Genomic DNA, 27,317 nt, shown 5'->3' with positions numbered 1-27,317 from the left:
GGGTGGCAGGGTCATCCTAGGGGCGTAAGGAGTGGCCACACTCCCCAGATCCCAGGTATGCCCTTTAGGCCGGAAACAGGGACAGTAAGAAAATGCAGGAGGCTACCAACAGATGGGTGACCTCCAAAGTTAAAAATGCCCACCCAGACCCTGGGCCCCACCCTCCCACCCACACCAACCCCGCCCCCCAACAGGCAGAGATGTGGCAGCATTTGCTGGCTTGTAGCATTGGTCCTCTGGGACCCTCGGTCCTCTTCGAGGGTCCTGCCCAAATTGGCTGGCACTGAGGGCAAAATGAACCTTCTAGATTGTCAGGGGAGATGGGCTGGAATCCCTTTGACCCCCAGTCTCTTTCCCAAAGCCGGATCTCAAGGCTGAGGGAGTCTGCTGCCCTCTGAAACGGAAAGCCTGTCACCCCTTTCCCAAGACATGCACCCTCCCGAGTCCCCCCTCCCCCAAACACACTATATACACACACAGGCCCTCCCTCCAAGGCGTGGCTGGGCTCCCAGAGGTAGTGCAGGGCAAGTAGGGCGCTGGAATGTGAGAAGTTGCGGTTGAGACGTGCCTCCTCCAGCCGGAGCCCGGGAGGAAACCAGGCTTCTCCCCCCTCCCCGGCTCAGGGCCAGTGTCCTCCCGCAGCCCCGGGGAGGAGCCCCCAGCACACCCACCCACCTGCCCCCTGGGCCGACTGGGCTCCCTGAGGGCTGGGGACGGGCTGCGCTCTGGCCTCCTGGGATGACCCGCACCGTCACTGGCTTCCCGGGAAGGGCAAGTTCTGGGCACTGAAGGGGGGTGTCGTCGGGGGGAAGGGAGACTATGGGACAGTTAGGCTGGGCGTCTGGGAGGAATGGTCGCTGGGGTGGCTCTATGGGAGGGGCCTCGAGGTGGACGTTTCCCCGGGATGTAAGTAACCAGGGTGGGTTGGAGCTAGGGTAACCACAGAGGTTTTCCTCAGAGGAGGCAGGGGAACTCGGGGGGTGGGGGGCCTGAGTCACTGGGGACAAAGGACAGGGGGCAATGGGATCCCAGGAAAAGGGAAGCTGAATCCCAGGAGGCGGCGGCCCTGTCTTTGCGGAGGAAGGAGCTGAGTCTCAGCGTTCAAGCTGAGTCTGGAGAAGGAGACCGAGGGTCCCAGAGCAGGTGCAGCCGAGTCCCGCGGAGGCAGGGCCCTAGAAACCCCGGATGTGGCAGTAAGCCTCGAGGCTGGCGAAGAGGATGTAGAGGAACCAGAGGCCCAGGAAGAGCGCGGTGGTGGCGAGCTTGGGTCCGCGCGGGCCGCCCAGCTCGCCGCCGATGTGCGGCCGGCGCCGGTAGAGCAGCACGGCGATGCCCACGAAGGCGAAAACGGTGAAGAGCGTGACGGAGAAGGCCAGCGTGCCCGTGCGCACCTCGAAGGGGCGGCCCTGCACCGCCCAGTACACGGCAGCCACCGACCAGGCCACGCCCAGGCCCAGGAAGACGTTCACGGCGTTGGAGCCCGTCACGTTGCCGATGGACGCGTCCGCACACTGGTCCTGCAGCGCCGCCACCTTGCTGGCGAAGGTGTCTGCGGGGCAGAGACCAAGGTCGGAGGGGCCCCCTGCCGCCTGCTTTCCAGCAGAGCCCCCTACCCTGGGCCCTACCAGGACCCGGAGGCGAAGTCCCTGGAGGCTCCCTCGCCAGGGCATAGTCGCCTTGCCAGGGCGCCCTGCCTGCCCTCACTTATCCATCTGCCCTGGGGACTGAACCCGGGCGGGCGCGGACCCCAGCCACATCCCAGCCCGCGTTGTTTTACATCTTGAGACGGGTCTCGCTGACTTGCTGAGGCTGCCCTTGAACTTGAGATCCTCCTGCCTCAGCGTCCCAAGTGGCTGGGATTGCAGGGTGCGGTGACCGGCTTCCCTGCTTACTTTGAATGGAACCCCTGGTCATTCCCTGGGAACTGTTTGCATTCAGTGGGCGCCTCTTCCTGCCTTCCCTGGCCTCCCATCAGTGGGTGCCCTGCGCACCTTCCACTGGACTCACTGCCGGCTCCGTGGGGCCTGTCTGCACTCATTAGGCACCGCTGCCAGCCTCAGGGACACAGCGCCTCCCATATGACTTGCTACATTCAGTGTGCTCCGCAAGTCCTACAGAAAGAGGCCATGAGTCTCTTACCTAGCAGGCCAAGGAGCCTACTAAGTGCAGACAAACCAAGAGGGAGGCAGGAGTCTGAAGGCTGCAGCGACTCCGCTGAACCAGACGCTGCTGGTCCCAGGGAGAGCGGACTGGGCAGGCTGCGCATGCTCCCCACAGCCCGCTGGCAAGGCAGTTGTGAGGTCCTGGGTCCCTCCTGTCCCCTGGATTTAAAACAAGGTGTGGCATGGAGCCCGCCAAACAGGAGCCTCCTAGGAAGAGCAGTGAGGGCCCCTGGGGGGGGGGGCAGGGATCCCGCTGCCATCATCCTTTACCATAAAAGGAGGCAGCGAGTCCCCAGGACAGCTGCTCATGGAGCCCACTGAATGAGCCCCACGGAAGACACGGGCCCAGAGACCGGCAGAGTCCACGAGAGGAGGCAGAGACTCCACTGGAAGTGGGCCTCCTGCTGCGGTTTCTGTGGGTCGCCTGCACTTGGAGACAGAGCCGTCTGTGTGGCCTGTCTGCATTCAGTGAGCACCACTGCATACTTGCATGGCACGCGCTGCCTTTTCTTTGTGGGGATGATGAGCACTGGCAGACACGCCCTGCTTGTGGGGACTCACGAGTCCCACTACCTCCACTCCTCGAGGCACAGTACTTCTTTTTTTGGGACTTGTCTGCCTTCAGTGGCCTCCACTGCATACCTCTCTGGGATTGTACACATTTAGTGGGAGTCAATGCATACTTTATGTAATGTCCATTCCCTTTCTCTCTTGGACTCATCTGCATTCATTTGGCTCCACTGTATACTCTGATACTCACTGCCTATTCCTGTGGGACTACCTGCTTCTATGAGACTTGAGGGGACACTAATGTCCTCCCCCTGTGGAGCCACTGAACTGCTTCCAGGGAGCCTCTGTGGAGACCAGGGACCCCTCAGCCCCCAGCTCCGCCTCCTTTCTGTGGAATCCACGCCACTCCTGCCCTTGCCCAGGGGCTCTGCGGGACGTCCTGCTGGCTTGCTTTGCGCAGGACGCCTTTCCCACATCACCAGGGACCCTGCCTGGCTGCCATCATTCCCGAATCCGTTTCTCAGGGACTGAGGGTGGGGTCTGAGGGACCCCTCCTCATCTCTGCAGGGCCCCTCTGGGTGGCCCTGCCCCAGGGGCTTGCTCGGGAGTTACCAGGGATGGAGGTGCCCAGGGCCACGAAGACCACGGCGTTGACAGAGTCCTTGAGGCCCACAGTGCAGCCAAAGTGCGAGGCCAGGTCGCCGATGAGCGCGGTGAGCAGGCCGATGACCAGGATGCAGACGCCGAAGCAGGCCCAGCCGTGGCAGTACTCGGTGGGGGGCACGCAGGCGAAGAGCACCTTCCAGAACACCGTCAGGAAGTGCATGACGTAGTCGAAGCAGGAGGGCAGCCGCTCCTCCCGGGACCCGTCCTCTTCCTCCTCCTCGTCCCCTGTGAGCACAGACCCCGCTGGGCACACTCGCCTCCCTGGGCCTCACCAAACTCACTGCTTCCCTGGGCCCCGCGGCCAGGGCGGCCACGTCAACAGCTGAAAAGCTACTTTCCCAGAATCCCTTGCCCTCAGAGAGCACATGAGCCTGGGCAAAAACGTTCACTTCTCAGGATCCCACATGGACCCTGCCCCAAATACCCAGCTTCCCAGGACCCCTGCTCTAGGGTGGCCCTATCTCTAGCTAAAAATATCCACTCCTCAGAATCACTGCAGCTAAGTGGCCACATTCTCAGCTATAGTACTCACTTTCCCAGAATCTCCTGCAGCAGAAGAGACACACACCAGCTAAAATTAGTCACCTTCCCAGAATCCTCTGAGGCTAGCAAAAACCATGACCTCAGACAAAAATATTCTGTTTCCCAGAATTCCTTGCAGCTAGCAATGTAAAGACATGCTTTCCCAGAATCCCTTGCAAAGTTGCCATCTTGCCTTGCCTGGCAGTGAGACTTGAACAGGGTTTCTAAAAAGCGTTTCTGATGTGAGCGCTGTGCGTGGCTGTATTTTTAGCTTTGTAAAGGAAGCCTGGTTTTTATAGTATGTCACCTAGCGTGACCTAATTTGAACTGCTTGTGGCCTGCAGTGACTTGCATGATGTAAAAGCACAAAGGAAATGTCTGGGTGACCTCATCCTAAAGCAAGAAGCATTCGGTGACACGCCTGTGCTTCCCAGGAGGGACACCTGGAAGACACAAACACTATCACAAGCCCGGAGTGGACACTCAGAGTGCGCCAGCCAAGTGGGAGCTGGGTCAGCTGTGACAGAGCCCCTCCCAGGTTCAGGCTGTGGGCTCTCTACATCTGTTTCCAAGAAATGTCAAAGTGCTAGTGAGCAGAGATGCCTGGTGAGGGGGGCAGGGAGAAGCTGACCGTGCTGGGGTCCCAGGTCCCTTCCCTACTGTCCTGTCTACTCAGCTGCTTGGCCTGTCAAAGAAACCATTGCTTGAATTCGTAAGAGCTTAACTGAGTGGTCTGTGCGGTCTTCCTGCACACTGTCTCAGGGAGTGAAGTTTTGCTGCAACCTCAAGTAAAATGGAAACTCAGACTCCCTGCCCCTTCCTGCTTCCTCTCTCTTCCTGCTTGGAATAGGAACTTGACATCTAGTGGCACAGCAGCCATTTTACAACCACAAGGAAAATCTGAAAAAGGGAAGGAAAGCAAAGGAGCCAGATGTTCAGCAACGCCACTGAGCTGCTACACCGATTCATTGCCTGCTACAGGTTTTTTCATGTGAAAAGTAATCTTCAGTGGCCTTACACCACCTTTGGTTGAGTTTTCTGTTTGCTGCTGAAATTATCTGTAATAACCAAACCACAGGGAGACACAGCTGAGGCCAGAGCAGGGGGCCACGCTCTGGGAACAGGGTGCTGCCTCACTTTGGGCTTTTCCCTGCCCTGTTCCAAAATCTGCCATGGCTCCCTAGTGCCCTCCAACCCAGACTCGACCACCTCTAGCTGCATCCCCTATCTGCTTTATGCCCAGCACCAGGTACCTCTCTCCATCCGCCATCACCTGCCACGTCTAGGCCTCTGCACGAGGCTGTGCCTGGCCTGGGGAGCTGCGCCGCAGGCTCTCTCCCATCTGAACATAGCCTGGTGCCTCCTCCTCTGGGAGGGCTTCTCCGACCTCTGGGGGCAGGGCTCCCCCGTGTCTCACGTCCGTCTCCTTCTCTGGACTGTGAGCTCCATGAGGACAGGGCCAGGGCTGTCTTGGCCCCTTCTGTGTCCCCAGCAATGTCCCAGAGGACCCTCGGAAACGTGTTGAAAGAAGCCTACTCCAGAGGGAGAGGCCATGGTCCCGCAGGTCTGCAGCCTGCGGCGTCTCTAGGCCTGGGTTGGGGCCTTCCCCTTCCCAAAGCCTGGCTCCTCTGCTTCAGGCCGCACCAGCTGGGGTCTCCCTGAAGGAAACCTGAAGCTGTGTAAAGGACAGAGCCCTGAGCTCTGGCCCTGGCCCCTGTCTGGACACCCTGTGGGACTCAGGCCAGATCCTCCTCCAGCTGCGAGATCCTCCCCATCTGCTGGCAGAGGGCCAGCCCCAGCGCCTCTCTGTGGACCCACATGCCGTTCTGTCTACGGCCACACGGGGGCGCTGCGGGTCCATGTGAGGCTTGAGGAGGGTGGGCAGGTGCAGGTGGGAGAGATGGGAGCCTAGTGACTGTCTCCATAGCAACGGGGAGCCCAGGCTCTGTCTGGGGGGGGGGCACACCATTTCCCCTGTCCCTACCACCTGGCTGCCTGATGCTCACCACCAGGAGAAAGCGCAGGCTGCCATGAGTCCCCTGGGCCCAAAGCCAAACCCTGACCAGCCAGCCTCTGCCACAGCCTTCTCCACCTCTGTCCTGTTTGTGTCTCCCCCTGGGACTCCAGGGCCCTCTGTCTCACGCTTCCGTCTCCCGCCTTCTCTGGTTTCCGGTGAGCATCTGTGTCTGTCTCTCCTGTTTCTGTTCTGTCTCTCTGGACCTCTCTGATTTTCTCTCTGTCTGCATCTCTGGGGCCAATTCCTGCCATGTCCCTCTGTCCCTGTCCCTCTCTCTATCTGCTATTTCTCCCCCACTCCGTCTCTGCACCCCCTTCCTCCCTTCCTCTCCACTTACCTGCGCTCACTGTGACGGCCTCCAAAAACTGCTCCCTCCAGGAGTGGGTCCCAATCACCAAGGCCAGGTTTGTCTTCTTGATGAGTTTATCCACTGTGTTCTGGGGACGAGAGGGGGAGAGCCATCACTGCCCAGGAGCACCGGGTGGCTCTGTGGGGGCAGAGGGACTGGCGACTCCCCCATGCTCCCAGTCCTGTCCTCCACGGCCCCCCACAGCCCAGTTGGACTAACAAGTGGGGTGCTGTCCATGGTGCTGACACTGCCCTGGAGCACGGCTGTGGCTCCTCCCTCTCTGGACCTTCCCCAAGGAAGTGACCCAGGCCAGACTCCAGGACGGTGAGGCCCCAGCAAGTCACCTTGAAGTCGTAGGACTCCTCGATGATGACCTCCAGCCGGCAGTTCTCCCCCAGCACTGGCTTGCCCATCTCTGCTATCCTCCGGGCCTCCTCCTCCTCCGCTGTCAGCTTCCTGTCCCCATCCCCTGCAGCATGAGGGACTGGGATAAGACTCCCAGGAGGCCTGCCTAAGCGGCCTTCGATGCTTTGACTACCTGTTCCCTTCAGTAGAGAAAAGCTCTCTGCTCTCTGGGAAGCCTCTTTGGTGATCCCTCCCAGTTCCCTCCATGGATTCCCTTGGTGTTAAAACCCATGAGGTTCAGCTGCTAGGCTCTGGGGTTCATAGCATGGAGGCTGTGTGAGCTTGGGCAGTGCCTCTGCCTCTCTGTGCCTCAGTTTTCATATCTGTAAAATAGATATGAACACCTACCTGATAGGATGGTTGTGAGAATTAAGTGATTTAATTCATGTGTAGGGCTTGCACAGTGCCTGACGTGCAAAAGCTACTCAATAAGTGGCATTTCCTTTCCTATCATCACCAACCTCGCCGTCATCACCACCCCTGGGGAGGTAGCCTGGTCTCTACAGCCAGGCTCTGGGGACACCCTAGAGAGTGTCTTAGGTGGGAGGAAACAGGAAGATGCCTGATTTTGGTAAAATCCTGGGTCCAAACTCACCCTAAGCCCTGGGTCTGAGGCCCTTTACCACAAGCCCACACCAAGCCAACCCCAGCTCTGGTCCCCACCTGCAAGTCTGATTCTAACTGTGGCCCCACATGTGAGTCTTTTGTCACAACCCTGACTTTAAACCCCAACCCACAACCCCAGATCTGACCTCAACCCAACCCTCTCCCTAACCCCATCCCAACTCCAACATTGTCCGTCACCTAGCCCATTGGTACCCCCCAGCAAAATCCCAAATCCAACCTCTGACCTAACTCCAGCACCACACGTGACCCCAAACCACTAATAAAGAATGTGACCACCTGGCAGAGACAGTTCTCCACTGAAGAAAGAGCTGAACTACATTTCCCAGCCTTCCTTGCAGCTAGGTATAGTCATGTGACCGAGGGGCAGCCAATAGGATGAGGACATAAGCAATGGACAATTGGCCCTTGAAAACCTCCCAGTTGGGCCTCCAAACTCTCCTGCCCTGTCATCCAGCAGGAAGCAGAGGGCCCCAGTGTGGCAAAGGCACAGGATGGAAGGAGATGGCCACCCGTCAACCAGGCACACTCACAAAACTGACTGGGCAAGACACAATGACGTGGGGTCGAGTTCTGGGATGAGTGTTCCCTTACAGAGGCTCCTGTTACCCACTCTGCCGTCTACCCACAGGCCCAACTCTGATCCTCACTCTGGCGACTACTGCTAGCTCCAGGCCACTGACCCTAGCCCAACTCTCAGCCCGTCTGTGACACTGACCCGTGTCTAACCCCAACCCCTCAACCTTGAGGACTCACATGGGACTTGGGCTGCAGCTTGGTGTAAGTTGGACCCAGCTCTAATCTAATCCCAACACAGGCCCTGGAGGCCGCCTCTGGCTGGCCTCTCACCTTGACCCAGCTGGACACTGCTCTCAGGTCTCCACTCCACCCGGTCCTGGCCATCCCAAACCTGACTCCCCCTAGCCCAGCAGGGCCGGATCGGGTTCTATGCCTTCTCCCCAACCTGACCACGAATACAAATCTGACCTCCACACCCCCACGCTAACCCCAGCTGAGGGGGGCCCAGTGTGTGGCCCCAGCCCTCACCCAGCCCCAGTCCAACCCCAGCTCACCTGCAGCCGCCTCGGGCCCCACCTTGGGTCCCCACCCCTCCCGCAGGCCCCCCAGCGGCCCCTCCCCGCTCAGGCCCGGGGCGCCCGACTCACCTTGGTTGAGTAGCAGAGCTGGGGAGAGACAGAGACAGGGAGACAGTGAGACCAGTCCCCGTGGAGCTTGGGTTCACAGCTGAAGGGCGCCCGCAGGTGAGCCCAAGGCCCCCCCAGCCCTGGACCCTGCTTCTCCCACAGCCCGCGCGTCCCTCTCACCTGAAATCCCTCGCTTAAGCCACTGGGGCTGGCCCAGCTCGATGAAGAAGTTGTCCTTCTTCTCGTACTCTTCGTCGTCCACGATCTTCACCTGCAGGGTCTTCCTGGCAGCACGAGGTGGGACACCAGCGTCAAGCCCTCCCAGGCCCCGCAGCCTCCTCCCAGCCCCCGCTCACCTGGGCAGCTCCTGCACCCCAGGCCACCGCCTCCTTTAGCCCTCACGCACCCAGAGGGGACTTGCTGTTGTGCCCATTTGCTGGAGTCACACCCAGGCACCGAGGGGGAAGCCAAGCCAGACAATCTCAGACCAACCGAGTTGCCGAGGAGACCAACTTGAACTTTTCTCCCTCAAAACCTTAAATCCCAGCCCCTCCCCGAGGCTTGGGTGGCCCTCTCCTCCACTGCCGCCCAGCCGCCATCGCTGCCCACCTGGACGCTGCGCTCCCCTCCTACACAAGCCTGTGCCTCAGCGCCACCTCCCACAGACCAAGTGCTCAACACAGCCACAGGGATCCCAGCAAAACCCTGGCCAGATGGGGTCCCTCCTCTGCTCAAACGTGTGCCTGGCCCCCGACTCATTCAGAATAAAACCAAAGTCTCGAATGGCCACTCGACTCCATGGGGCCGGCCGCCTCCTCTCTGGCCGTCCCACTCCACCTCAGACTTCCGCTCAGACTTCACCCTCTCCATGAACCCCCTCCCACCACCCCAGTGCTGACACCCCTCGCTGTCCCTGCCCAGGGCCCCGGGCCCTCACAGAGCTCTGCCCTGGTCTCCACGTCACTTCCTAACACACCCTGCGACACACTGATTTTGTTTGCTTGCTGTCTGTCTCCTTGCTTTAAAATGGAAGCTCCACCAGGTGACCTGCCTCGGTCTCTGCTGCACCCGGCACCTGCACGGGCACGTCCTCCGTGGACACCCTGCTAACTCAGTCCCTCCGTGCAGACCAGCCTCAGCTTCCTGCTCCCCTCCTGGCCACCCCCCGAGGGTCACCCAAGGGCTACTCGGTTGGCTCTGCCTCTGCTCCCATGGGAACCAGGTGAGGCTGGGGACAGCCAGACGTTACAGTTCCCTTCAGGGTACACAACTCACCTCTTCCCCCCACAATCACAAGGACCCACAATCCCAGAATTTCGCAGCTCGGCCATTACAACTCTGTCAGCTGTGGAACCTGTAGCCCCACAAGGCCTGGCCCAGCACCCAACAACACAAACACCCAGCCCCCGCCATCCCCAGAGAGGAAGCACAGCCAGTCACACCGCCCACGCCCTGCCAGCACCCCCTGCCATTCCCGATGTGTGGCGAGATCCACAGGCCAGCTGCCTGTTAGTTAGCAGGACACCCCCGCGGCCAGGTGACAGCGCCACCAACCTGAGGCCTCGCTGTGGTACCACCGAGGCTCCCGAGGTCCCCTTCTCTGCACTCTGGTCTCCACCCCCTTCTTGCTCCAATCCTGTCGGTTCCCCCCCCCCCCGCCATCTTCCCTTCTCTTGCATCTGCTTGTGTGGGGTGCTGGGGATGAACCTGGGGGTGCCCCACCACGGGGCTACTCCCCAGACCTGAGAAAGCCTCTTGTTATGTAACCCATGCTGGCCTTGAACCTGGGATCCTCCTTCCTCAGCCTCTCAAGTTGCTGGGGTTACAGTCACAGGGGACACACGTGGGGGTCCACCTTCCCGGTTTGGGGAGATTTAAAATTTCCTATGGGTCAGAAGAAATGGCAACCCTGGGACCTTGGGAGTGGGCCAGGTGCTGTCCATGGTGCTGAAACACGGATCTCCCAGGGAAACATCCTCACTCTTGACAGGTCATCATCTGTGACAATCACTGACATGGTGACATGGTGACATGGTGACACACACACATCTCCATCATGCACTCTCACAGACACACTGTGATCCACTGACACACAATGACTGACGCCCAGTGACATGCACATCAACTGGTGTTCTAGCAGGCATGCCATAAGGGGACCCAGAAGGAGGAGAAACCCAACTGTCAAAGGACAGCAAGAGAGACTTTAGCTAGGCAAGGGAAGGACTTTCTGAGATCTAAGGAGGCAGCCTTCCTCCCCACCCTGACCCCTTTGCTTCCCAGAAATCCCCCCCATCACTGGTCCCCCTCATCCTGGCCCCTCCTCTCTTGTTGACTCCAGTGCTCTCTTTTCTCTAGAACATGGGCATCTCTCCCTCCCTGGATCGCAGTCTCCATGTTGTCTGCATCTCCCTGCATCTCTCCGTTTCCTCTGCCTCAGTGTCTGCCTGCCTCCTCACTCCCCAGCCTTTGCCAATATCTAGTTCCTCCTCCCTGGTCTCTCTCTGACTCTCCCTGGCATGCAGCATGCTGCCTCTGTCCTCCCTGTTTCTTCCTCAGGGTCTCCTCTGTCTGCCTCCGTCTCTTCCTGCCTCCCGCTCTGTTGATCCTGCCTGGGCCTCCCCTCCAGCCTGGCTGCTTCAAAGTGCTTCTAATTAGCGCCTGCCCATCAGAGGAAGCATGTGTTTCCCTAAACGCTAATTAGCCTCCTGTTCTCTGTTTCTTGAAGCCACAGCTGGAAACTTGGGCGGGGGTGGGGGACACAGGGTGTCCCAGCCTGGGGAAGCCTGTGGGGGAGGAAAGGGCCCATAGAGGAGGAAAGCAGGTTAGACTTCAGGAAGGACCAAAACAGCAGAAACAACTCCCCCCATTTCCTTTCCCTCTGGGATGTGAGATGGGGCTGAAACGATGCTCCCAGAAACCCCCAACCCAAGTTCCCAGCAAGACAGAAACCAGCCAGAGACAGCGAAGAGGTATGGAGAGTCTGTGTCAGAGACAGGGAACCAGATACTCCCCACAAAGCCAGGGATTAACTAAGCCCAGAGACCCAGAGAGGGCAAGCGCTCCTGGGAAGCCCGAGATGCAGAGATGCAAAGGGAGAGATGAGAGACAAGCGCAGTCCGAGGCGGAGGCACGGAGGCCGGGAGGAGGAGGGAGAGGCACGGTGCGGGCTCCACGGGGCGGGAGGCGCGTGGGCGGCGTGCAGGAGGGAGACAGCCGGGTGTGCGGGGGCGGACGCGGGCAAAGGAGCGGGAGGTGCGGCTGCTCCCGGCAGGCGGGTGGGGGAGGTGAGGCTGCAGGACCTCAGGAGAGACTCGGGCCTCAAAGTGAGGGGGCGCGGCCAGGGGGCCTGGGCACAAGGCAGCCGCTGCTCTCTAGCTTGGGTCTGTCTGTCTGTCTAGGGCTCTGCATCAATGCGTGTCTGCTTCCACCCGCGGCCCGTGCGTCTCCGCCCCCAGCCGCCTCCCAGACCCAGCCCTCCAGGCCCCCAGCCTCCCGGCCCTTCCTCCAGGCCCCCACTCCTGCCCGTAGGCCTCTCACTTCTCCAGGTTGCTGCTCACGCCCACGAGCCCCGCCTCCCCAGGCCCCTGCCGTCCCTTGGGGCCACCTTTTTCCGCAGCCCACGGGACCTCACATCCTCTTCAGCCCCCCTCGGTCTCCACCGACAGCGACCCGGCTCCACAGGGCCCTGCCTTCATCCCCTGGATGGCCAACTGCGTCTCCTCCAGCTACCACCACCTTCGCCGCACCTTCTCCGGCTCTCCAGTTTCTCCTCACCTGTCCACCCTTGTCACTGTACCACCCCTGGTCCCTGTTGTCGCTGGACCCTAGACAGTTCTCTGGGCCAAACCCTGTCCTTCATCTCAGTCACGCCCCGCCCATCACGGCCGGAGACCCCACCTCATCTCCGCAGCCACGCCCCTTCCCCAGGCCCCACCCCTCCCGAGGTCCTGCCCAAGCCCAAGGTCCCCTCCTGCCCCCACAACCAGGCCGGCCCTTTCCCCCAAGTCCATCTCCCAGGCCCCGCCCAACAAGGCCCCGCCCTGCCCCCACAGCCAAGTCCATTTCTCCCTCCATTTCCCCATCCACCCGCCCCTGGCCTGGGGTACCTGCCACGGACCAACGCACTCACATAGTCTCATCGTCGCCGAACTCAAGTTCGCCGCAGGCGTCCTCATAGTGCACGCCGCCGCCACGCGCTGTGCCGTCCACCGTGCGGTAGGGGAGGCGCACAGTGCCACGCGCGCCAGAGCTGCGCACGACGCGCACGTCCACGGTGCCCATGCACTCGCTCACGTGCAGCAGGCGGTCCTGGAAGGAGAAGATGCCCGCGTGGTCGTCGTCCAGGATGGTGACGGTGGCCAGCAGCGGCGACACTAGTCGCCCCTTGGGCCGCCCCCCACCGTCAGGCTCGAACATGCCCTGCGCGTCGCCCACGCGCAGGTTCAGCAGCCGCACGAAGAAGTGTTCGTCCTCCTCGAAGATGTCGTCGTCGATGATGCCGATGCGCAGCTCCTTCTGCGTCTCGCCTGGCTTGAACACCAGCGTGCCCTCGCTGCGGCCGGGAGGGGCGAGAGGGAAGAGCTTGGTCAGCAGCGTGTTGTAGCGGGGTTCGGGGTGGGCTTCCTGCAGGAGGGGCGGCGGAGCAGGGGAGCAAGACGGAGTGTGTCTCCCCATCTGGAGGTCTTGAGGGACAGATCAGGGCAGGCTTCCGGGGAGACGACCTAACCCAGAAGGAGGTGTTCTGGGCAAGCTGTGGGCAACATGGGAAATCCCAGAGCTGAGACAGGGGGTGCTCTCCAGCTCTTCCTGAACCTCGGGGGGCCTGTGGATGCCCTGGTCTCCTAACTGTAATTCTGGTTCAGAAGCTCCTGCCTGGGCTTCTGGGTTCTGAATCTCTCAGGAGCTTCAGAGGGTGTGGATGGTTTGGTACTGGGGCCACACTCTGAGAAGCAGGGATTTAGGGACCGTGGGACCGCCTTGTCACTCCTCTGACATAAACAAAACAAAATCTTATTGTGTTTCCACGTGTCCCCAAGAGAAAGTCTACATTCCTTAACTCCGCTTCATCAATTTGTCCCACAGATACTCCCCAAGCTGCTGTGCCCTGTGCTGAGTGGCACCGGGGACACAGCCATGACCAGGTCCTGTCCTCACGGGGCTCCCAGCCCCACAGGAGAGTTGCACCGCAGCGACAAGTACACACTCAGTGGCAATTACACGCTTGTTCTTTTACTCACCACACACTAACTGAGCACCTGCTGTGTGCCAGGCCCTGGTCTCAGCATGGGCAAGAGCAGCTAAAGCAGATCAGACACCCTGCCTGGCCCAGCTGCGTCAGGGCAGCCTGGAGAGTGAGGCCCCGGGGACAGGGTGCCGCTGAGCAGAGGGTGAGTATCGGGAGGGGAGAGGGAGGTGTCCTGGGGGGGGCTTCTGAGAAGCCCCTGTGAGCAGAGCTGGAGGCGACAGGGGAGCTGCGGGGGATTCAGGGCAGGACTCCTGGGAAGGCGAGCAGGTGGGCCGCGTGTCCTGAGGCGGGAGCTGAGCTGGGTTTCAAGAAACAGCGAGAGGGGCTGCAGCAGAGAGGGGACAGGATGGATTCGTGGGGCCTCGGTGAGGACGCCAGGTTTGAGTGAGGCAGAGCCATGAGAGTCTTCTGACTGGGGAGGGACGGGAGCTGGCCTGGGTTCTGGCGGTGGGCAGGCAGTGATAGCCTGAGGAGTGGGCTCCTCCTGGTAGAACCGCAGACATTGACATGACTCAAAACCTGTCACTTCCCCGGAGTCCCTTCCAGCCTGCCACTAGGGGCTCCGTGTCACACTGGAAGGCGCTGTGAGCCTGGTGAGGGTCTTGCTGCATCACCACCTTTGTGATAAAGGGCCTCTGGGCTCCAGTTCTTCAAGAGAAGCTCAGTTCTGTGGGAAGGACCAAGGGACCTCAAGGTCCTGGCAAAGAGACGGGGGTGCAGAAGCAGGTGGCAAGACCTGGGGTGGAGGGACAAGGGGATTCCTGCTGTGGAAGCAGCAGGTTTCGCTGTCCATGGTGGCTCCATGCTAGGTGGGCTGACCTGCTGCCAGCCGCCCGCTGTGGGATGGTCACAGCCACTGATCTGCAGCCCTCAGCCTCAGTTTTCTTATCTATAAAATGGAGCTAATCACAGGGTCTAATTGCTAGCCTTGTGCAGAGGACAGAGTTAACCTCAGGGAGGCCCCTGCAGGCCCCGTGGAAGCACTCGCAGAAGTTAGCAAGTGACAGATGCATATTAATTAATGTTTGAATCTTAGGACTCTAAACCCCAGAATGTTAGAAATTCAAATAGCAGAATGTGGCGAATTTAGCATCAGCTTTGCCAGACAGTTAAACTGGAGAACCCCAGTGAAGGACAAGCAGGTGACATGTGCCTCCTGAGACAGTGTACCGGGGAGGACAGGGCACCTTTCCATGCACTTCGGCCAGAGATGCCCAGCTGAGTCTAACCGTGAGCAGACGCAGGACAGACTCAACCAAGGGCTGTTCTAGCAACTGCCGATCATCTTCAGAAGGGCCAGGGACACAAAAGTCACAGAAGCCCATCCAGACTGGAGGAGACCAACCAGACGTGACGGCCGAATGCCACAGTGGTTATGGATGGAGTAAGAAGACGGAAGAACACAGCCGTGGGATGGCATGGGGACGGTGGTAAACGCAGTCACGGGCTGGAGGCTGGACCACGTCCATTCAGCAGTTAAGTTTCCCGAGTGTGGTCATAAGGACGCGCTCACGCAGGAGAATGTGTCCGTTCTTCATCTCTCTCAGCGCTGGGGATCGAGCCCAGGCGAGCACTCTGCCAGCAGCCACACCTCCTGTTCTGCCTTATTCTGAGGCTGTGGGATTCAGGGGTAAAGGGTCTGCAGCTCGCTCTCGTAGAGTGCCACATCATTATTTCAAGGCTGGCGTGGTGGTGCACACCTGTGATCCCAGTGACCCAGGAGGCTGCAGCAGAAGGATCATGAGTTCAAGGCCAGCCTCAGCCACTTAGTGAGGCCCTAAGCAATTTTAGTGAGACCCTGTCTCAAATAAAAATAAAAAGGGCTGGGGTATGGCTCAGCGGTAAAAAGAAGAAAAATAACACAGAAGCCCAGTATCAGAATCACAGAAAGCTAGATGTAAAGGAATCCTATCCCACCACTGGTCACAGAATCCAAGGAGGCAAAAACCCCAGAGCTGTCAAACCAGACAGTTGGGGTGTGGTTTAGAATGCCAAAATGTTAGAATCCTAGAGTGTCAGAACTTTGGACATTTAGTGTATTAGGATTATAGAGCCTTAAATCTGTTAGAATAGTCATGTTATTTGGGGGTTTCAGAGATCAGGTTTCATTTGGAGAAACTGAGGCCCACAGGGCCACCCCTTCCCCATGTGGTACCTGTGTGAAAATTAGAAAAAGGCTCTCTTTTTGTTGACGCTTATTTCCATGACTCAGGAAATTGTTCAAGTAGACATACACATCTACAATGTCCACCACGAATACAGCATCCTCAGATACAGTGTCCTTGCACAGTGTACAACTTCAACAACTGAATTCAGGAGCCCTATTTCCCCAAATGGAGGCAGAGCTTTGCCTAAGGAACTTAACTCTGTGCAGTGCTGGAGATGGAACCCAGCCCTCGAGCACTCTACATATACTCTGTCACTGAGCCACATCTTCAGCCCTTTGCTCTCTTACTTCCAACATGTTGGAGGTAAAGTCCTTTCAGGTGAGAAAGTGGCCTCTGCTTCCTGCAAGGAACACCTGGACTCACTTCCTTCCACCAAGACCCAGGCTTTACCTGGGGGCAGTGCAGACCCGGGTGTGGACAGCAGGGGAAGAGTGGAGGGAGAGACCAAAGCAAGTCCCATCGCAGTGAATGCAGTTTCCCCAAGTAGGGCACAGTGGGGAGGCTGGAGGAGGAGGTCACAGGTGGCAAAGGGATCCCCTGCCACGGATGTTGGAACAAAGGCCCGTGAGGAGTCGGCCTGCTCAGGCAGGGGCTGGGGGAGGGAAGTGGGTGGACATGGGACCCTGGCTGGCTGAGCAGAGGGCAAGACCTACAAGTGTCCATAGCGCTGTGAAGGTGGGAAGTGACAGCCAGAGGGGACTGGGTGGCTGAAGGTCCTGCTGAGGCCCAGTGTTGGACCTAGAAACCCGTCGAGAAGAGAACCCGGCATCGGGGAGAGGAGGGCGGAGGGGCCGGTGAGTGCAGCCCAGGGAGGCCCCGGCACCGTGACGGACAGGTGCAGCGCCTGTGGGAAGCCCCGCCAGCCCCTGTGCACCGGGCCAACTGGCACGGCTCTTTCCGCTCCTGGCACTTTTACGTCAGCAGTGCTGGCCTCCCAGGGTCTCCCAGGAGCGTCCGGGCTCCACCTGGACGGGGTGTCCTGGGTTTTTTCACTGTGATGGTCACCACCAGTGGCAGAGTAGACACCTGGCAAAGGCTCGACTTGGACCAACAAAGCCCTTCGAGAAGCCCCGAGTCTCAAGAGGGCACAGCTGCCGGAACCAGACACAGGAAGGATCTGCCGCCATGAACGAGCCGGGACTTCGGCGCCGTCCTTTATTGTCTGATGTGGGGTCCCCACAAACGCACCAAGCACACAGCAGGTGCTCAGCAGGAACTCTTGGATGAGGGGCTCTCCCAGGCCCACAGGAAGAGGGCTAAGGAGAGGGACCGAGGCACTGACAGTGGAGACCAAGGATGGGACATGCCGGCCATCTCCCTCTGCTCCCCCTAGTCACCGTGCAGCGGACATTTACTACACGGCACCTTCTGACATGTGGGGTCACCAACGTCATTTTTGCAACTGGAGTGCAAGGACTCTGCCGTCCTGTTCACAGTGGTGTGCCCATTGGTACACAGTAGGTGCTCAGTGAGCACCTGCATTCAGGCAGGTGCCATGGGCTGCTCGCTCTACCTGTGCTGGAGCCACAGGGTTAAAATGGAGCTGCGGGAACGCCACACCAGACAGCTGCAGTATAGGGGCAGCTCGAAGCCCGAGCCTGTCCCTCCAAGCTACCATGCGAGCTGAAAGCCTGGAGCGGTGCCTGGCACATGGCAAGTGCCCACTAAAGGGTAATCCTGTCAGACTGTGGGGACAGCCGCACACCAGGCTGTGATAAGACTGAAGGCTGTGAATGAGTTATGACCGTGGGAGGGGGGCTGGGGTGAGAGATTGCCCACCACGGTCACGCACCGTGACAGGTGCACCGAGGATTGCCTCTGCTGCAGACCAGCTGAGGGTCACTGTACATGGCGGGGCCGGAGGGACTAGATGAGCCAAGTCATGAAACAGACACCAAAGCCACAACAGCTGAAATCCCACAGTTCTGACACAGGGGACCTGTGAGAGGACAGGGCTCTGTCTTCCAATCAGGCACGCGATGGCTGCTCTGTGTGTGCCTCCTAGATACAAGACAGACAGTGAAACTACAGAAATTCAAACAGCCAGGCCCCCACACAGGAGGTGCAGGTGGCGGGAGCCTTGCCCTGCGCACTGTTCTGTATAAATGCCTGGAACAGGTCTGGCACACAGTAGGCTCCCTATAAATGTGACTTATTACTAGAATTCGGGAGGAGGTCGCCCCATAGGAGACCGAGCAGGTGACAGAGCTGCCATGGTTCAAAGGTCAAGGCTTACAGCAAGAGCCTCACACAACTCTTGGGCATGGCCGGGCATGGCCACCGTTGGCTGGGGCACTGCCTTCAGCATGGCATCCAGAACAGCGGCTGGCACAGGGGGACACCCCACTCGCAAATCAGTTACTCTAAGCATCAGGGAGGGTTGGTTCCTCTGAGTGGCAGAACATTCATCAGCACTGTAACAAGGAGCACAGCAGGTGTCAGGCCCAGAGCCCACAGGTGGACAAGGAACAGCAGAGGGGCAGTCTGCCCGCAGCCAGCTGTGTGGCCCAGCGCTGTGTGCCACGTGCCTGGCCCAGTGTCTGACACAAGGAATGTTCTCAAGGACCAGTGGGTGAGAGCCGGACCCCCCGGCACATGCCTGTAATCCCAGCAACTTGGGAGGTTGAGACAGGACTGCAAGTCCCAGGCCAGCCTGGGCAACCTGGGGACTGTCCCAAAATTTAAAAAAAAAAAAAAAAAAAGAGTAAATGAGCTGGGCACGGTGGCACATGCCTACACTCCCAGCAGCTCAGGAGTCTCAGACAGGAGGATTGCAAAGCCAGCCTCAGAACCTTAGCAAGACCCTGAGCAACATAGCAAGACCCAGTCTCTAAAAAATAAAGGACATGGCTCAGTGGTTATGTGCCCCTGGTACCAAAAAAATTTAAAAAAAAAAAATGAACCAACACCACAGGTCACCCATAGCAAGGGATGGGTCCTGAGGCCCAGCCGCAGGCTGCAACTGGGCAGCGATCGCCCTGTGGACAGCCGCCTGCGCAGCAGCAGGGGGCGGCAGCCTGGCCGGGGACCCACCTGTACTCGTAGTCGGAGCCCGCCTTGGCTGAGCCGTCCTCCGTACGGTAGTCCACGTAGAAGGTGCTGTTGCCCTCGCCACCCTGGCAGGTGACTGACAGCAGCACGGAGCCGCAGTTCTCCAGGCAGTGGTACAGGCTGGGCTCGAAGAAGATGCGGCTGGCGCCGTCATCCTCATCCTCTCCAGGGCCATCAGCGGGGGTGGCTCTGCGTGAGGCGTCGGCTGCGTGTCGCCGCAGCACATTGCCCGCGCCGGTCATCAGCCGCGTGGCCTGGATGCGGTAGAAGGCGCGGCTCTTCTGCTGGTGCAGTAGCGCGTAGTAGTTGGCGATGCCCACCAGCTGCTCCAGGTCCTTGTCCGGGTGCTTCTGCTTGAGGTCCTTGAGGATCTGGATGACCTCGCGGCGGCTGGCGTCCAGCTCGCGGGCCTCGGCAGGGCCCGGGCCCAGGCCGCCCAGCTCGCCTGGTGCCTCGCTGCCCACAAACGTGCCGTCCAGCTCGATGCTCTTGGGCGGGTCGCCCTCAGCGCCAATGATGATGCCGCTGCGCGGGTCAGTGCGGTAGCGCTTGTAAACGTACTTGTAGAACAGCAGCCGCTTGTCGGCCATCCAGGCGAACACCACGCACACCGGGAAGAAGATCAGGGTCAGCAGTGCCTCCCACACCTGCGGGAAGCTGGGTGTCAGGACGCGCGACCTCCGCGCCGGCAGGGGGACGCACTGCGCGGGAGCCCGTGTGTCTCTAAGCTGCAGCTCACGCCGCTGTGCGCCCCACCTCTCCGCTTCTCCTCTCCCATCCACCCAGCCACCCATCAATCCACCCACCTATCTACCCACCCAGCCACCTACCCACTCAGCCATCCATCCACCTACCTACTCATCCACCCACCATCCATCCACCCATCTACCCACCCACTATCCATCCATCCACCATCCATCTACCCACCCACCTACCTACTCATCCACCCACCATCCACCCACCCACTATCCATCCATCCACCATCCATCTACCCACCCATCCATCAATCCACCCACCCATCCACCATCCATCCATCCACCCATCTACCATCCATCCATCCACTCACCCACCCATCTACCCATCCACCCACCCATCTACCCATCCACCATCCACCCACCCATCCATCTACCCACCCAGCCACCCAGCCATCTACCCACTCAGCCAGCCATCCATCATCCATCCACCCACCCACCATCCACCCACCCACTATCCATCCATCCACCATCCATCTACCCACCCACCCATCAATCCTTCCACCATCCATCCACCCACTCACCCATCCAACCTACCCACCCTTCCATCCACCCACCCACCCACCCATCCATCCTTCCATCCCCTTTTACCCACTGGTGATCATGCCTGGCTGCTCAGGTGCCAGAAACCCCCACATTCTCAGCCACCACCAAGAGACACACACATCCCCACCCTGTGGTTGGTTCCAGCCCCTGTGAAGGGGCAGAGTAGTCTCCTCCTGTCCCTCTCGCCCTCCACCAGGGCTGGCTCCACTGCTCCAAACCCTGCCCACCCTTGGGGCCTGCTGCCTGCTCAGCGTGTTCCCTCTGGGCCTGCTCCACGAGCAACTCGCCCTTGCAGGCCTCCTCCTAGGGAGCTCGCAGCCCTCAGGGCAGGACCCTGACTCCAGGAGACACCTATTGCTGGACCACCATCCCGAAGCCGCCTCAGATGAGTTTCCACTACAGACAAGGACAACTGAGCTGAGAGCTGGGATCTAAGGAGGAGGGTGGCCCAGCCTCTCTGTCAGTAAAATGGGGACATTCCAAGATGGAATGAGCACATGAATGAGCAGCACTTGGCACGACCCGTTCCCAGCACGTGGAGATGCTCAGGAAGGGCAGTCACACTGTCACCATCGCCTCTAGTCTGGTTATCTCGGGCCCAGCTGGCCACAGCCCAGGCACATTCTGAAAACACCAGCCAGGGCTTGCCAGTTTGCCCCGTGTGGTGGCACATGTCTGTAATCCCAGGGACTCAGGAGGCTGAAGCAGGAGGATCACAGGTTTGAGACCAGCCTTGGCAATTTAGCAAGACTCTAAGCAACTTAGCGACAGCCTGTCTCAAAATAAAAAATAAAAAAGGCTTGGGGGTAGCTCAGTGGTAGAGCACTTGCCTAGCATGATGAGGCCTGGGTTGCTACCCAACATGGAGGTCTGTAATCACAGTTACACAGGAGGCTGAGATAGGAGGATCACAGACTGCAATTTAACAGGATCCTGTCTCAAAAAATAATTTAAAAGAAGTAGCTTGGTGGTTAAGTGCCTCCTTTTTAATTAATTAAAAATTAAATTAAAAAATGCCCAACTCAAATGCTGCCTTTCTTATTGAAGATAAAGATGGAGGGTGGTTCCCATCCGAGGGCCCAGAGGCCCTTACAAATGAGCCTGGCAGGGGACCTCTCAGAAGATCCAGGGCCCCACCCCATTCTGACTGTTTACAGAAGCCTGCCGGCTCTGTGCACAGAAGCCGCGCGACCCTCTCCTGCAGCCCAACTAAGCCACTTGCAGCTGCGGAGTCTGTTTTCCCGGGAAGAAAGCCCCGCCTCCAGGGCCCGCCCCGCAGGTGAGTGACTGACAGGTGATTCTATGGGGTTCGCTGGAGTTTCTGGGTCCTCGTGCTGCCTGACACGCATCCCATAAAGCATTTTTACACCGCTAGCTTTAGATCCTTCCTGGAAGAAACTATTAACTGGCGAAGTGTGACAGGCGGGAACAATCACCCACAAGTGTGAAGGAGCCTGGGCCACCGCGGATAAATTATGCATATGCGTGAGCGAATCAGGCCAGGCCATAAATAAATTATGCAAATAGGGTGGCAGCCAGGGAGCTGTGGGAGGTGCGTTAAGCAAATGTTGTCAGGGAGACCGCGGGGGGGGGGGGGGGGGGGGGGCAGGTTACGACACAAATGTGAGGCAAATGGCCACGGAACGCAGGTGTCCGTTATGCAGCCCGGGCCGAACCGGTCATCGTAGGAACGAATCGTGCCAAGGGGCGACGGGCTAGTATCTAGGGTGCACTGGACGAGTACACACGACACTGAAGCCGCATAAATTATCTCGACATCAGAAACCAATTATGAATAATGAATGGATTATGCAAATGAGGGCTGCGGGCAAGCACGGCGCTGGGCTAGCAGATGAGGCCGGCCTCTGCGCAGGCCCCGGGTACATCCTGTAAATCGCGGCAAGTCACCCAAACCAATTAGCGCTGTCAGAAAACAAGGGGCTGGCGACGCAACCAAGTGCGGCATGAATTATGCAAACGTAGGACGTCTTATTGCAGCGGCAGGAATAAATTACGCGGAGTCAGGGTGAAGTGGCGGACAGACCTGGGCGCACCACACAGACCACAGGGGCTGTCGCTCACAGCGCCCTTGTGAAGACTGAAAGGAACCCTCTGGTGGGTGTAGTGCTCCCATTGCGGTGCCGATGCCTCTGCAGACTCAGCTTGGCAGCTGCGAGGACTCCAGCCCGGTCTCCCCTCTTGGGCTTGAGCTCCTTGTGCAGTGTATGTACGGTGTTTGCACAACTGTGCCCGGCGCGAGCACGCACTTTTTCAAATGCACAAGTCAACCCGCCAGGCCAAGAGTCACCCCTCCGGCTCTGCCCCACATGAGCACCAGGGGGTGTCCTTGCTTACCTGGACCACACCCGGGGAAAAGACGGCGAGGATGAGGTAGAGCCAGACGTAGGCGAAGATGCTCCAGGAGGCGGTGACGAAGAAGACCCGCAGGTGCTTGATCCTGCGGCACTCCCCGGCCGGGATGACGTAGACGCACACGGCGATGACCACGAACATGTTGAAGGCTGCGCTGCCCACGATGGTGCCCGGGCCCAGCTCACCGGCCTGGAAGTTGTGGCCACAGACCTCGATGACGGACAGCAGGATCTCGGGCGCTGAGGAGCCCAGGGCCATGAGCGTCAGGTTGGACACCGTCTCGTTCCAGATGCGCACGGTGCCCACGCTCGTCTCCCCGTTGGCCTTGGTGATGGTGATCTCCTTCTCCTTGGATGTGATGACCTCGATGGATGCCATGAAGCGGTCAGCGATGATGGACACACCCAGGAACATGTAGACCATGGCCACGAAGTAGACCACCGCCCGCGCGGCCTTGTCGCCCAGCGAGGGGTCGTCTGGCTCCCACACGGGCAGCAGCACCCCCGGCTGGCAGCGGTTGGAGCCCTGGCAGCCCCCAGGGCTGGGGTCGCTGTCATTGGCCGGGGGAGGCGGCAGGGAGGGGGTCGGGGTGGCCTCCCCTGAGCACGGGGGAGTCCCCAGGAGGAGCGCAACCCCCACCAAGGCCAGGGGAGCCATGGAAGTCGGTGGGGCCCTAGGGAGGAGGAGTCTGGTGAGGGGAGCAGCCCCTCCTGTCATGGCACAGCCAAAGCCCAGGGGTCACCCGAGGAGCTGAGGACGACATGGGGGCCAAAGGAGACACAGAGGACCCAGAGACCCGAGGGGGAGGCACGGAAGACCCCTGAGCGAGCGTGGGCAGGAAGCTGGCCTGAGCCCTGGGGACTGCACCATGCACCCTGAGCCTCAGCGACTCTGTTCCTGCGAACCTACCCAAGAGAGAGAGGCCCGTGTGTCCACCAAGAGGCACCTGCGGGAGTCTTCATGGCAGCTCGTCTACAGCAGCACAGTCCTGAAACAGCCCAGGCGCCAGTCAGCAGCCGTCAGAAGCCCCGCGGAATAGTATACAGCACCAGAAAGGAGGGGACGTGGGTGGGCTCAACACCAGGAAGCCCTCTAGGAAGCGACAGATGGTGGGAGCGGGCATGGAAGGAGCCCTGTGGGCCTGTCGGTCTCAGGTGGGGCTGGGCAGGGGCTGTGGAGCCTCCCTCACCCCCGCCCTGCGACACGGTCCCTGGGGGTCGGTGCTGCGCCTCTCCCCGGGCTCTGTAGGCCGCCCAGCTCCTCAGCAGCGGAGGCACCGGGACCTGAGCTGGTTTGTGCCATTCGTTGGCACGGGCTCCTTCTGCCTGCCTCCCTGGCCTGGTCTGTGCTTTGGGAAGCCATTTCTGCATCATGTGCGGGTCTCCTAGAGACACCTGTTAGACCAGGTCCTCTGCTCAGGACCCTCCGGGCTTCCTCTGGCCTCTCAGGTCCTGCACGTCCTGCCTCCCCTGGCTCGCCCCCTTGCCCACAGTGCACCAGCCACGCTGCCCCACCCCACTGTTCCTGGGACACACCAGACCCGTCTGCTCCCCAGGGCCTTTGACGTGCTCTCCCCTTTCCCGGGACACTCTGCTCCACACATCATGAGCCTCGCACCCTCTTCTTTCAGGTATCCACTCGGACGTCACCTGGACCCTCAATCCAGAATGACAGCACCCCCTTGGGGGAGTCCCCATCCATTTCACAGATGAGAAGCTCAAGGCTCAGAGGTTAAATAACCTGCCCCAAATCACCCGGCACCAACTCTGTGGCTCCCAGCTTTCTCTCCAAGAGGGGCTTGGAGCATGAGTGCTCTGCCCCACCCTCATGTTGCCATGGTAACCCAGTGCCTATAAATGGAGGAGAGAGGGAGGGAGGGAGGTGTCATCTGAGCCTCCACCCTCTCAGACCCCTCTCTCTGCCATCAGCCTTAAGTCTCCCAGTAACTTCCAATTCTGTCTAAAAAGTTCCTCTGGGAGTCTAACCCACAGCCTGCCCCCAACTCACACCCACATACCATGGGCTGGGAGCTGGCTCCTCTGGGGGAGGGAGGCAGAATGTTGGCAGAACTTCTCCAAAAGGGGGGGGGTTAGGCAGGGCGGGGAGAGGGGTGATCCTTAAAGGGCCACCGCACAATTAGTCCCCTCAACAAGGCCCCTAATGATACATCTAATTAGCAGCCCCCTAATTAGCAACGACTTAGGCATAATTACAGGCCCACCAGGATCCAGAGCAAACACTTAAGCTTGTTCCTGCCTCCCTCCACTTTGCCTTCCAGGAGAAACGGGCCACCTGAGAGTGAGAATCCTCCAACACATTAACTCCCTTTCTCTGGGAGGGAGCTGTGGCCTGGGAAGTCTTCCCCCAAGTCTAACCACCGGTCTCTGCTGCTGCAGCCCTCAAGGGAGACCAGGGTCAGAGCAGGATGCCAGGATGTGTGCTCAAGCCCCCTCCTTGCAGGGCTGGCAAGGCAGCCTCCCCAAGGCTCTCCTGCTGCCGGGTTCCCTCTCACTGGGGCCTGGGGAGGAGGCTGGAAGAGAAAGCACTAGATAAATATTTGTGAAATGATGACCCAGAGCCTGCCGCCCCTGCAGCTCGGCTCCTGCCTCCTCCAGCAGCGGCCCTGGAACCTGATCTCCTGCGTTGGGTGCAGGGGCAACAGGATCGCCTGAGCCGCGAGGGGGTGGGGCAGATAGCAGGCACCTTCTCTGGGCCCCAGGGAGGTGGCAGCATCTACCAGTCACCTCTTCCTGGCCTCGGCCTCCTGGGCCTGTGGCCAGCTGGGTCAGTGGTGAGCGCCCCAGTTCCTGCTCATCCCGCCTGGAGGGGTGCTGGGTGAGTGCAGGCCTAGGGGCAGGTGGGCCTGGTGACCGGTGGGACCTGTGGGGTCCCTCACTTGCCAGAGAGTGGGCGGGGCCAGGCAGGGTTCCTCCAGCTGGCCCTGGGAGGACAGGGCGGTTCTGGGGTGCGATTCTACCTGAGCTCCTCACTGCCCCCGGGGCCCAGGCTCTCCTGCACACCGCATCCAGCTGGGGACCACACACCCCAGCTCCATACACCAAGGGCTCGGCCAAGCCGGGGGCAGAGCATAGATGGAGAGTCCTAGCCCGGTGATCTCTCAAGCCATCTGGAGTCCCCACACGGCACTGTCACGCTGGGCGGGGACTTCACTTGCAGCCAGGAAGGAGGTGGACACACGGGCACATATGGTCCCATGCCAGCTCCAGCCATGGGCTCAAACCTCCCCCTGGTCACCCACTCTCACCCACCTTCACCAGAGTCCCATCCCTCGAAGAAGGAAGAGGATGTCTGGGCCTCTGGACTCAAGAGGGTCCTCTCAAAGTCCCCAGGAGGCGTCTGGAAAGCCCTTGCAATCCAGCCTACTGACAAGTCTGAGACAGGCATGCCACAAGAGGGATGGAAGTGAGACTCTAGGAAGGACTGGCATGACCTGAGCCAACACGGAGTGCTATGCCTGGAATAAGAAAGTCACTCAGCAGTTGGCAAAAGAATGAATAAGTCCAGAACTGGACAAACAGCAAGAGGCATGGAAGTTAGACTGGAAGGACTGGTCCAGTTTATTCGAAGAGGAAAGGAAAGGTTAGAAAAAGAAAGAACTACTCCGTCCAATCTCTACTACAAAGGTTGCAGGTTAGACTGCAGGAAGGACCAGCCTCTGAGTGCCAGCAACAAGGCAGGGGAGGGGCTCTGCTTGGGAAGAGATGGGCGGATGCCGCTGGGAGGATGGGAGGGAGCTCCGCTGGAGAGGGGCGCGGAGTTTGGGGGGCTCCAGGCCTGCTGGGGGCCACTCTGCGGGGGACCTCTTCCCCCAGGTCCCCTGCCAGGGGCGGAGGCAAAGGTGTGTAGGAGGAGTAACCGGCTCCCGGGGTGAGAAGAAACAGAGACAGGGAGACAGAGCGGCAGGCAGGCGGGAGACAGATGACGAACAGACCGACAGACAGACGGACAGAGCCCGGGACCGCTGGACCGAGAGGCGGAGGCAGAGATGGCGCAAGAGGTGGCGGCGAACCCGAGGACTTGAAGTCGTCGCGGGGAGCCCGCGGACCCGCCGGGGGACGGAGTGCGCGGAAGACGGGGACGCCGGGAGAGGCGCGGGGACCCCGGGGGCGCGCCAGGCACGGGAAAGCGGCGACTGCGGCCGGGGTCCCCGGGGTCCCCTGCCCACCCCCGTCCCCGCCCGGCGCGCAGCCCGGCCCCGGGAGCCCCAGGGAGCTCCCCCGCGTCCCCACCGCGCACCTGGGGGCCGCGTCTCCTCCCACGCCCCACGCTCGGTCGCTTACCTGCGCCCACGGCCTGGGCAGGTGCCCCCAGCTGGGCTGGCCGCGGTGGGCGACTCCGCCAGCGGGAGAGGAGCGAGAGGCGCCGCGACTGGCGAGGGACCGAGCAGGCAGCAGGGGAGGGGGCGGGGGCGGGGAGGGGGCCGGAGGGAGGAGCCGGCGAGGGCGGGGCGGGGCCGGGCGGGGGGGAGGCCGGGAGCGGAGGCAGCCCGAGCCTCCGACCCAGACTCCGGGTTCAGCACCAGAGGCCAGGGACAGCAGCGGAGGGCGCTGTCTGCGGGTCTGAGAGGCGCCCCGTCCTCTCCAGCGCGCGCAGTCTCCGGCCCATACATGGGCCCAGATGCAAAGCAGCTACAAATAGTCACGGGCCTCGAGGGGGGGCAAGAATGTTGGGCCAGTCGGTCTAAATTTGCACAGGGCGCCTGCGCAGTAACCCCAACAAAGAAGTCCGGAAACAACCACAAAGGCACCCATTAATAATAAT

At 60.1% G+C, this 27,317-nt stretch overlaps 1 protein-coding gene across 3 annotated transcripts; it reads right to left on the bottom strand.

Annotated features, from left to right (window-relative positions):
- Window positions 1-168: 168 nt before the first annotated feature.
- On the bottom strand, window positions 169-26,971 carry Slc8a2 (solute carrier family 8 member A2). 3 transcript variants are annotated; one of them, XM_078031784.1, is made up of 11 exons: window positions 26,837-26,971; window positions 23,445-23,523; window positions 22,518-23,208; window positions 18,847-19,511; window positions 12,530-12,952; window positions 8,581-8,684; window positions 8,422-8,439; window positions 6,571-6,695; window positions 6,215-6,314; window positions 3,285-3,563; window positions 169-1,549 (listed from the first exon to the last, which is right to left on the bottom strand). In XM_078031784.1, the coding sequence occupies exons 2-11, from the start codon at window positions 23,495-23,497 to the stop codon at window positions 1,173-1,175; spliced, it is 2,835 nt and encodes a 944-aa protein (XP_077887910.1). In that variant the 5' UTR covers window positions 23,498-23,523; window positions 26,837-26,971; the 3' UTR covers window positions 169-1,172. The 3 variants fall into 3 exon arrangements, with proteins under 3 accessions (XP_077887910.1, XP_040135638.1, XP_040135637.2); XM_040279703.2 differs by lacking the exons at window positions 169-1,549; window positions 26,837-26,971 and adding an exon at window positions 1,972-2,111; XM_040279704.2 differs by lacking the exons at window positions 12,530-12,952; window positions 18,847-19,511; window positions 22,518-23,208; window positions 23,445-23,523; window positions 26,837-26,971 and adding an exon at window positions 9,676-9,746.
- Between the last annotated feature and the right edge of the window lie 346 nt (window positions 26,972-27,317).

The sequence above is a fragment of the Ictidomys tridecemlineatus genome, chromosome 15 (assembly GCF_052094955.1).
Source record: "Ictidomys tridecemlineatus isolate mIctTri1 chromosome 15, mIctTri1.hap1, whole genome shotgun sequence".
NCBI classification, from domain to species: domain Eukaryota; kingdom Metazoa; phylum Chordata; class Mammalia; order Rodentia; family Sciuridae; genus Ictidomys; species Ictidomys tridecemlineatus.
Note: the sequence above shows the minus strand (reverse complement) of the source record. Positions and strands in the feature narration are given on the sequence as shown.

Coding starts and splice junctions, on each gene's coding strand:
- Slc8a2 (XM_078031784.1), bottom strand. CDS start 23,497: ATGAAGACTCCCGCAGGTGCCTCTTGGTGGACACACGGGCCTCTCTCT. Junction 3,564..6,214: donor GGCCGTCACAGTGAGCGCAG/GTAAGTGGAGAG, acceptor CTGTGCTCACAG/GGGACGAGGAGGAGGAAGAG. Junction 1,550..3,284: donor CCTGGGCACCTCCATCCCTG/GTAACTCCCGAG, acceptor TCTGCCCCGCAG/ACACCTTCGCCAGCAAGGTG.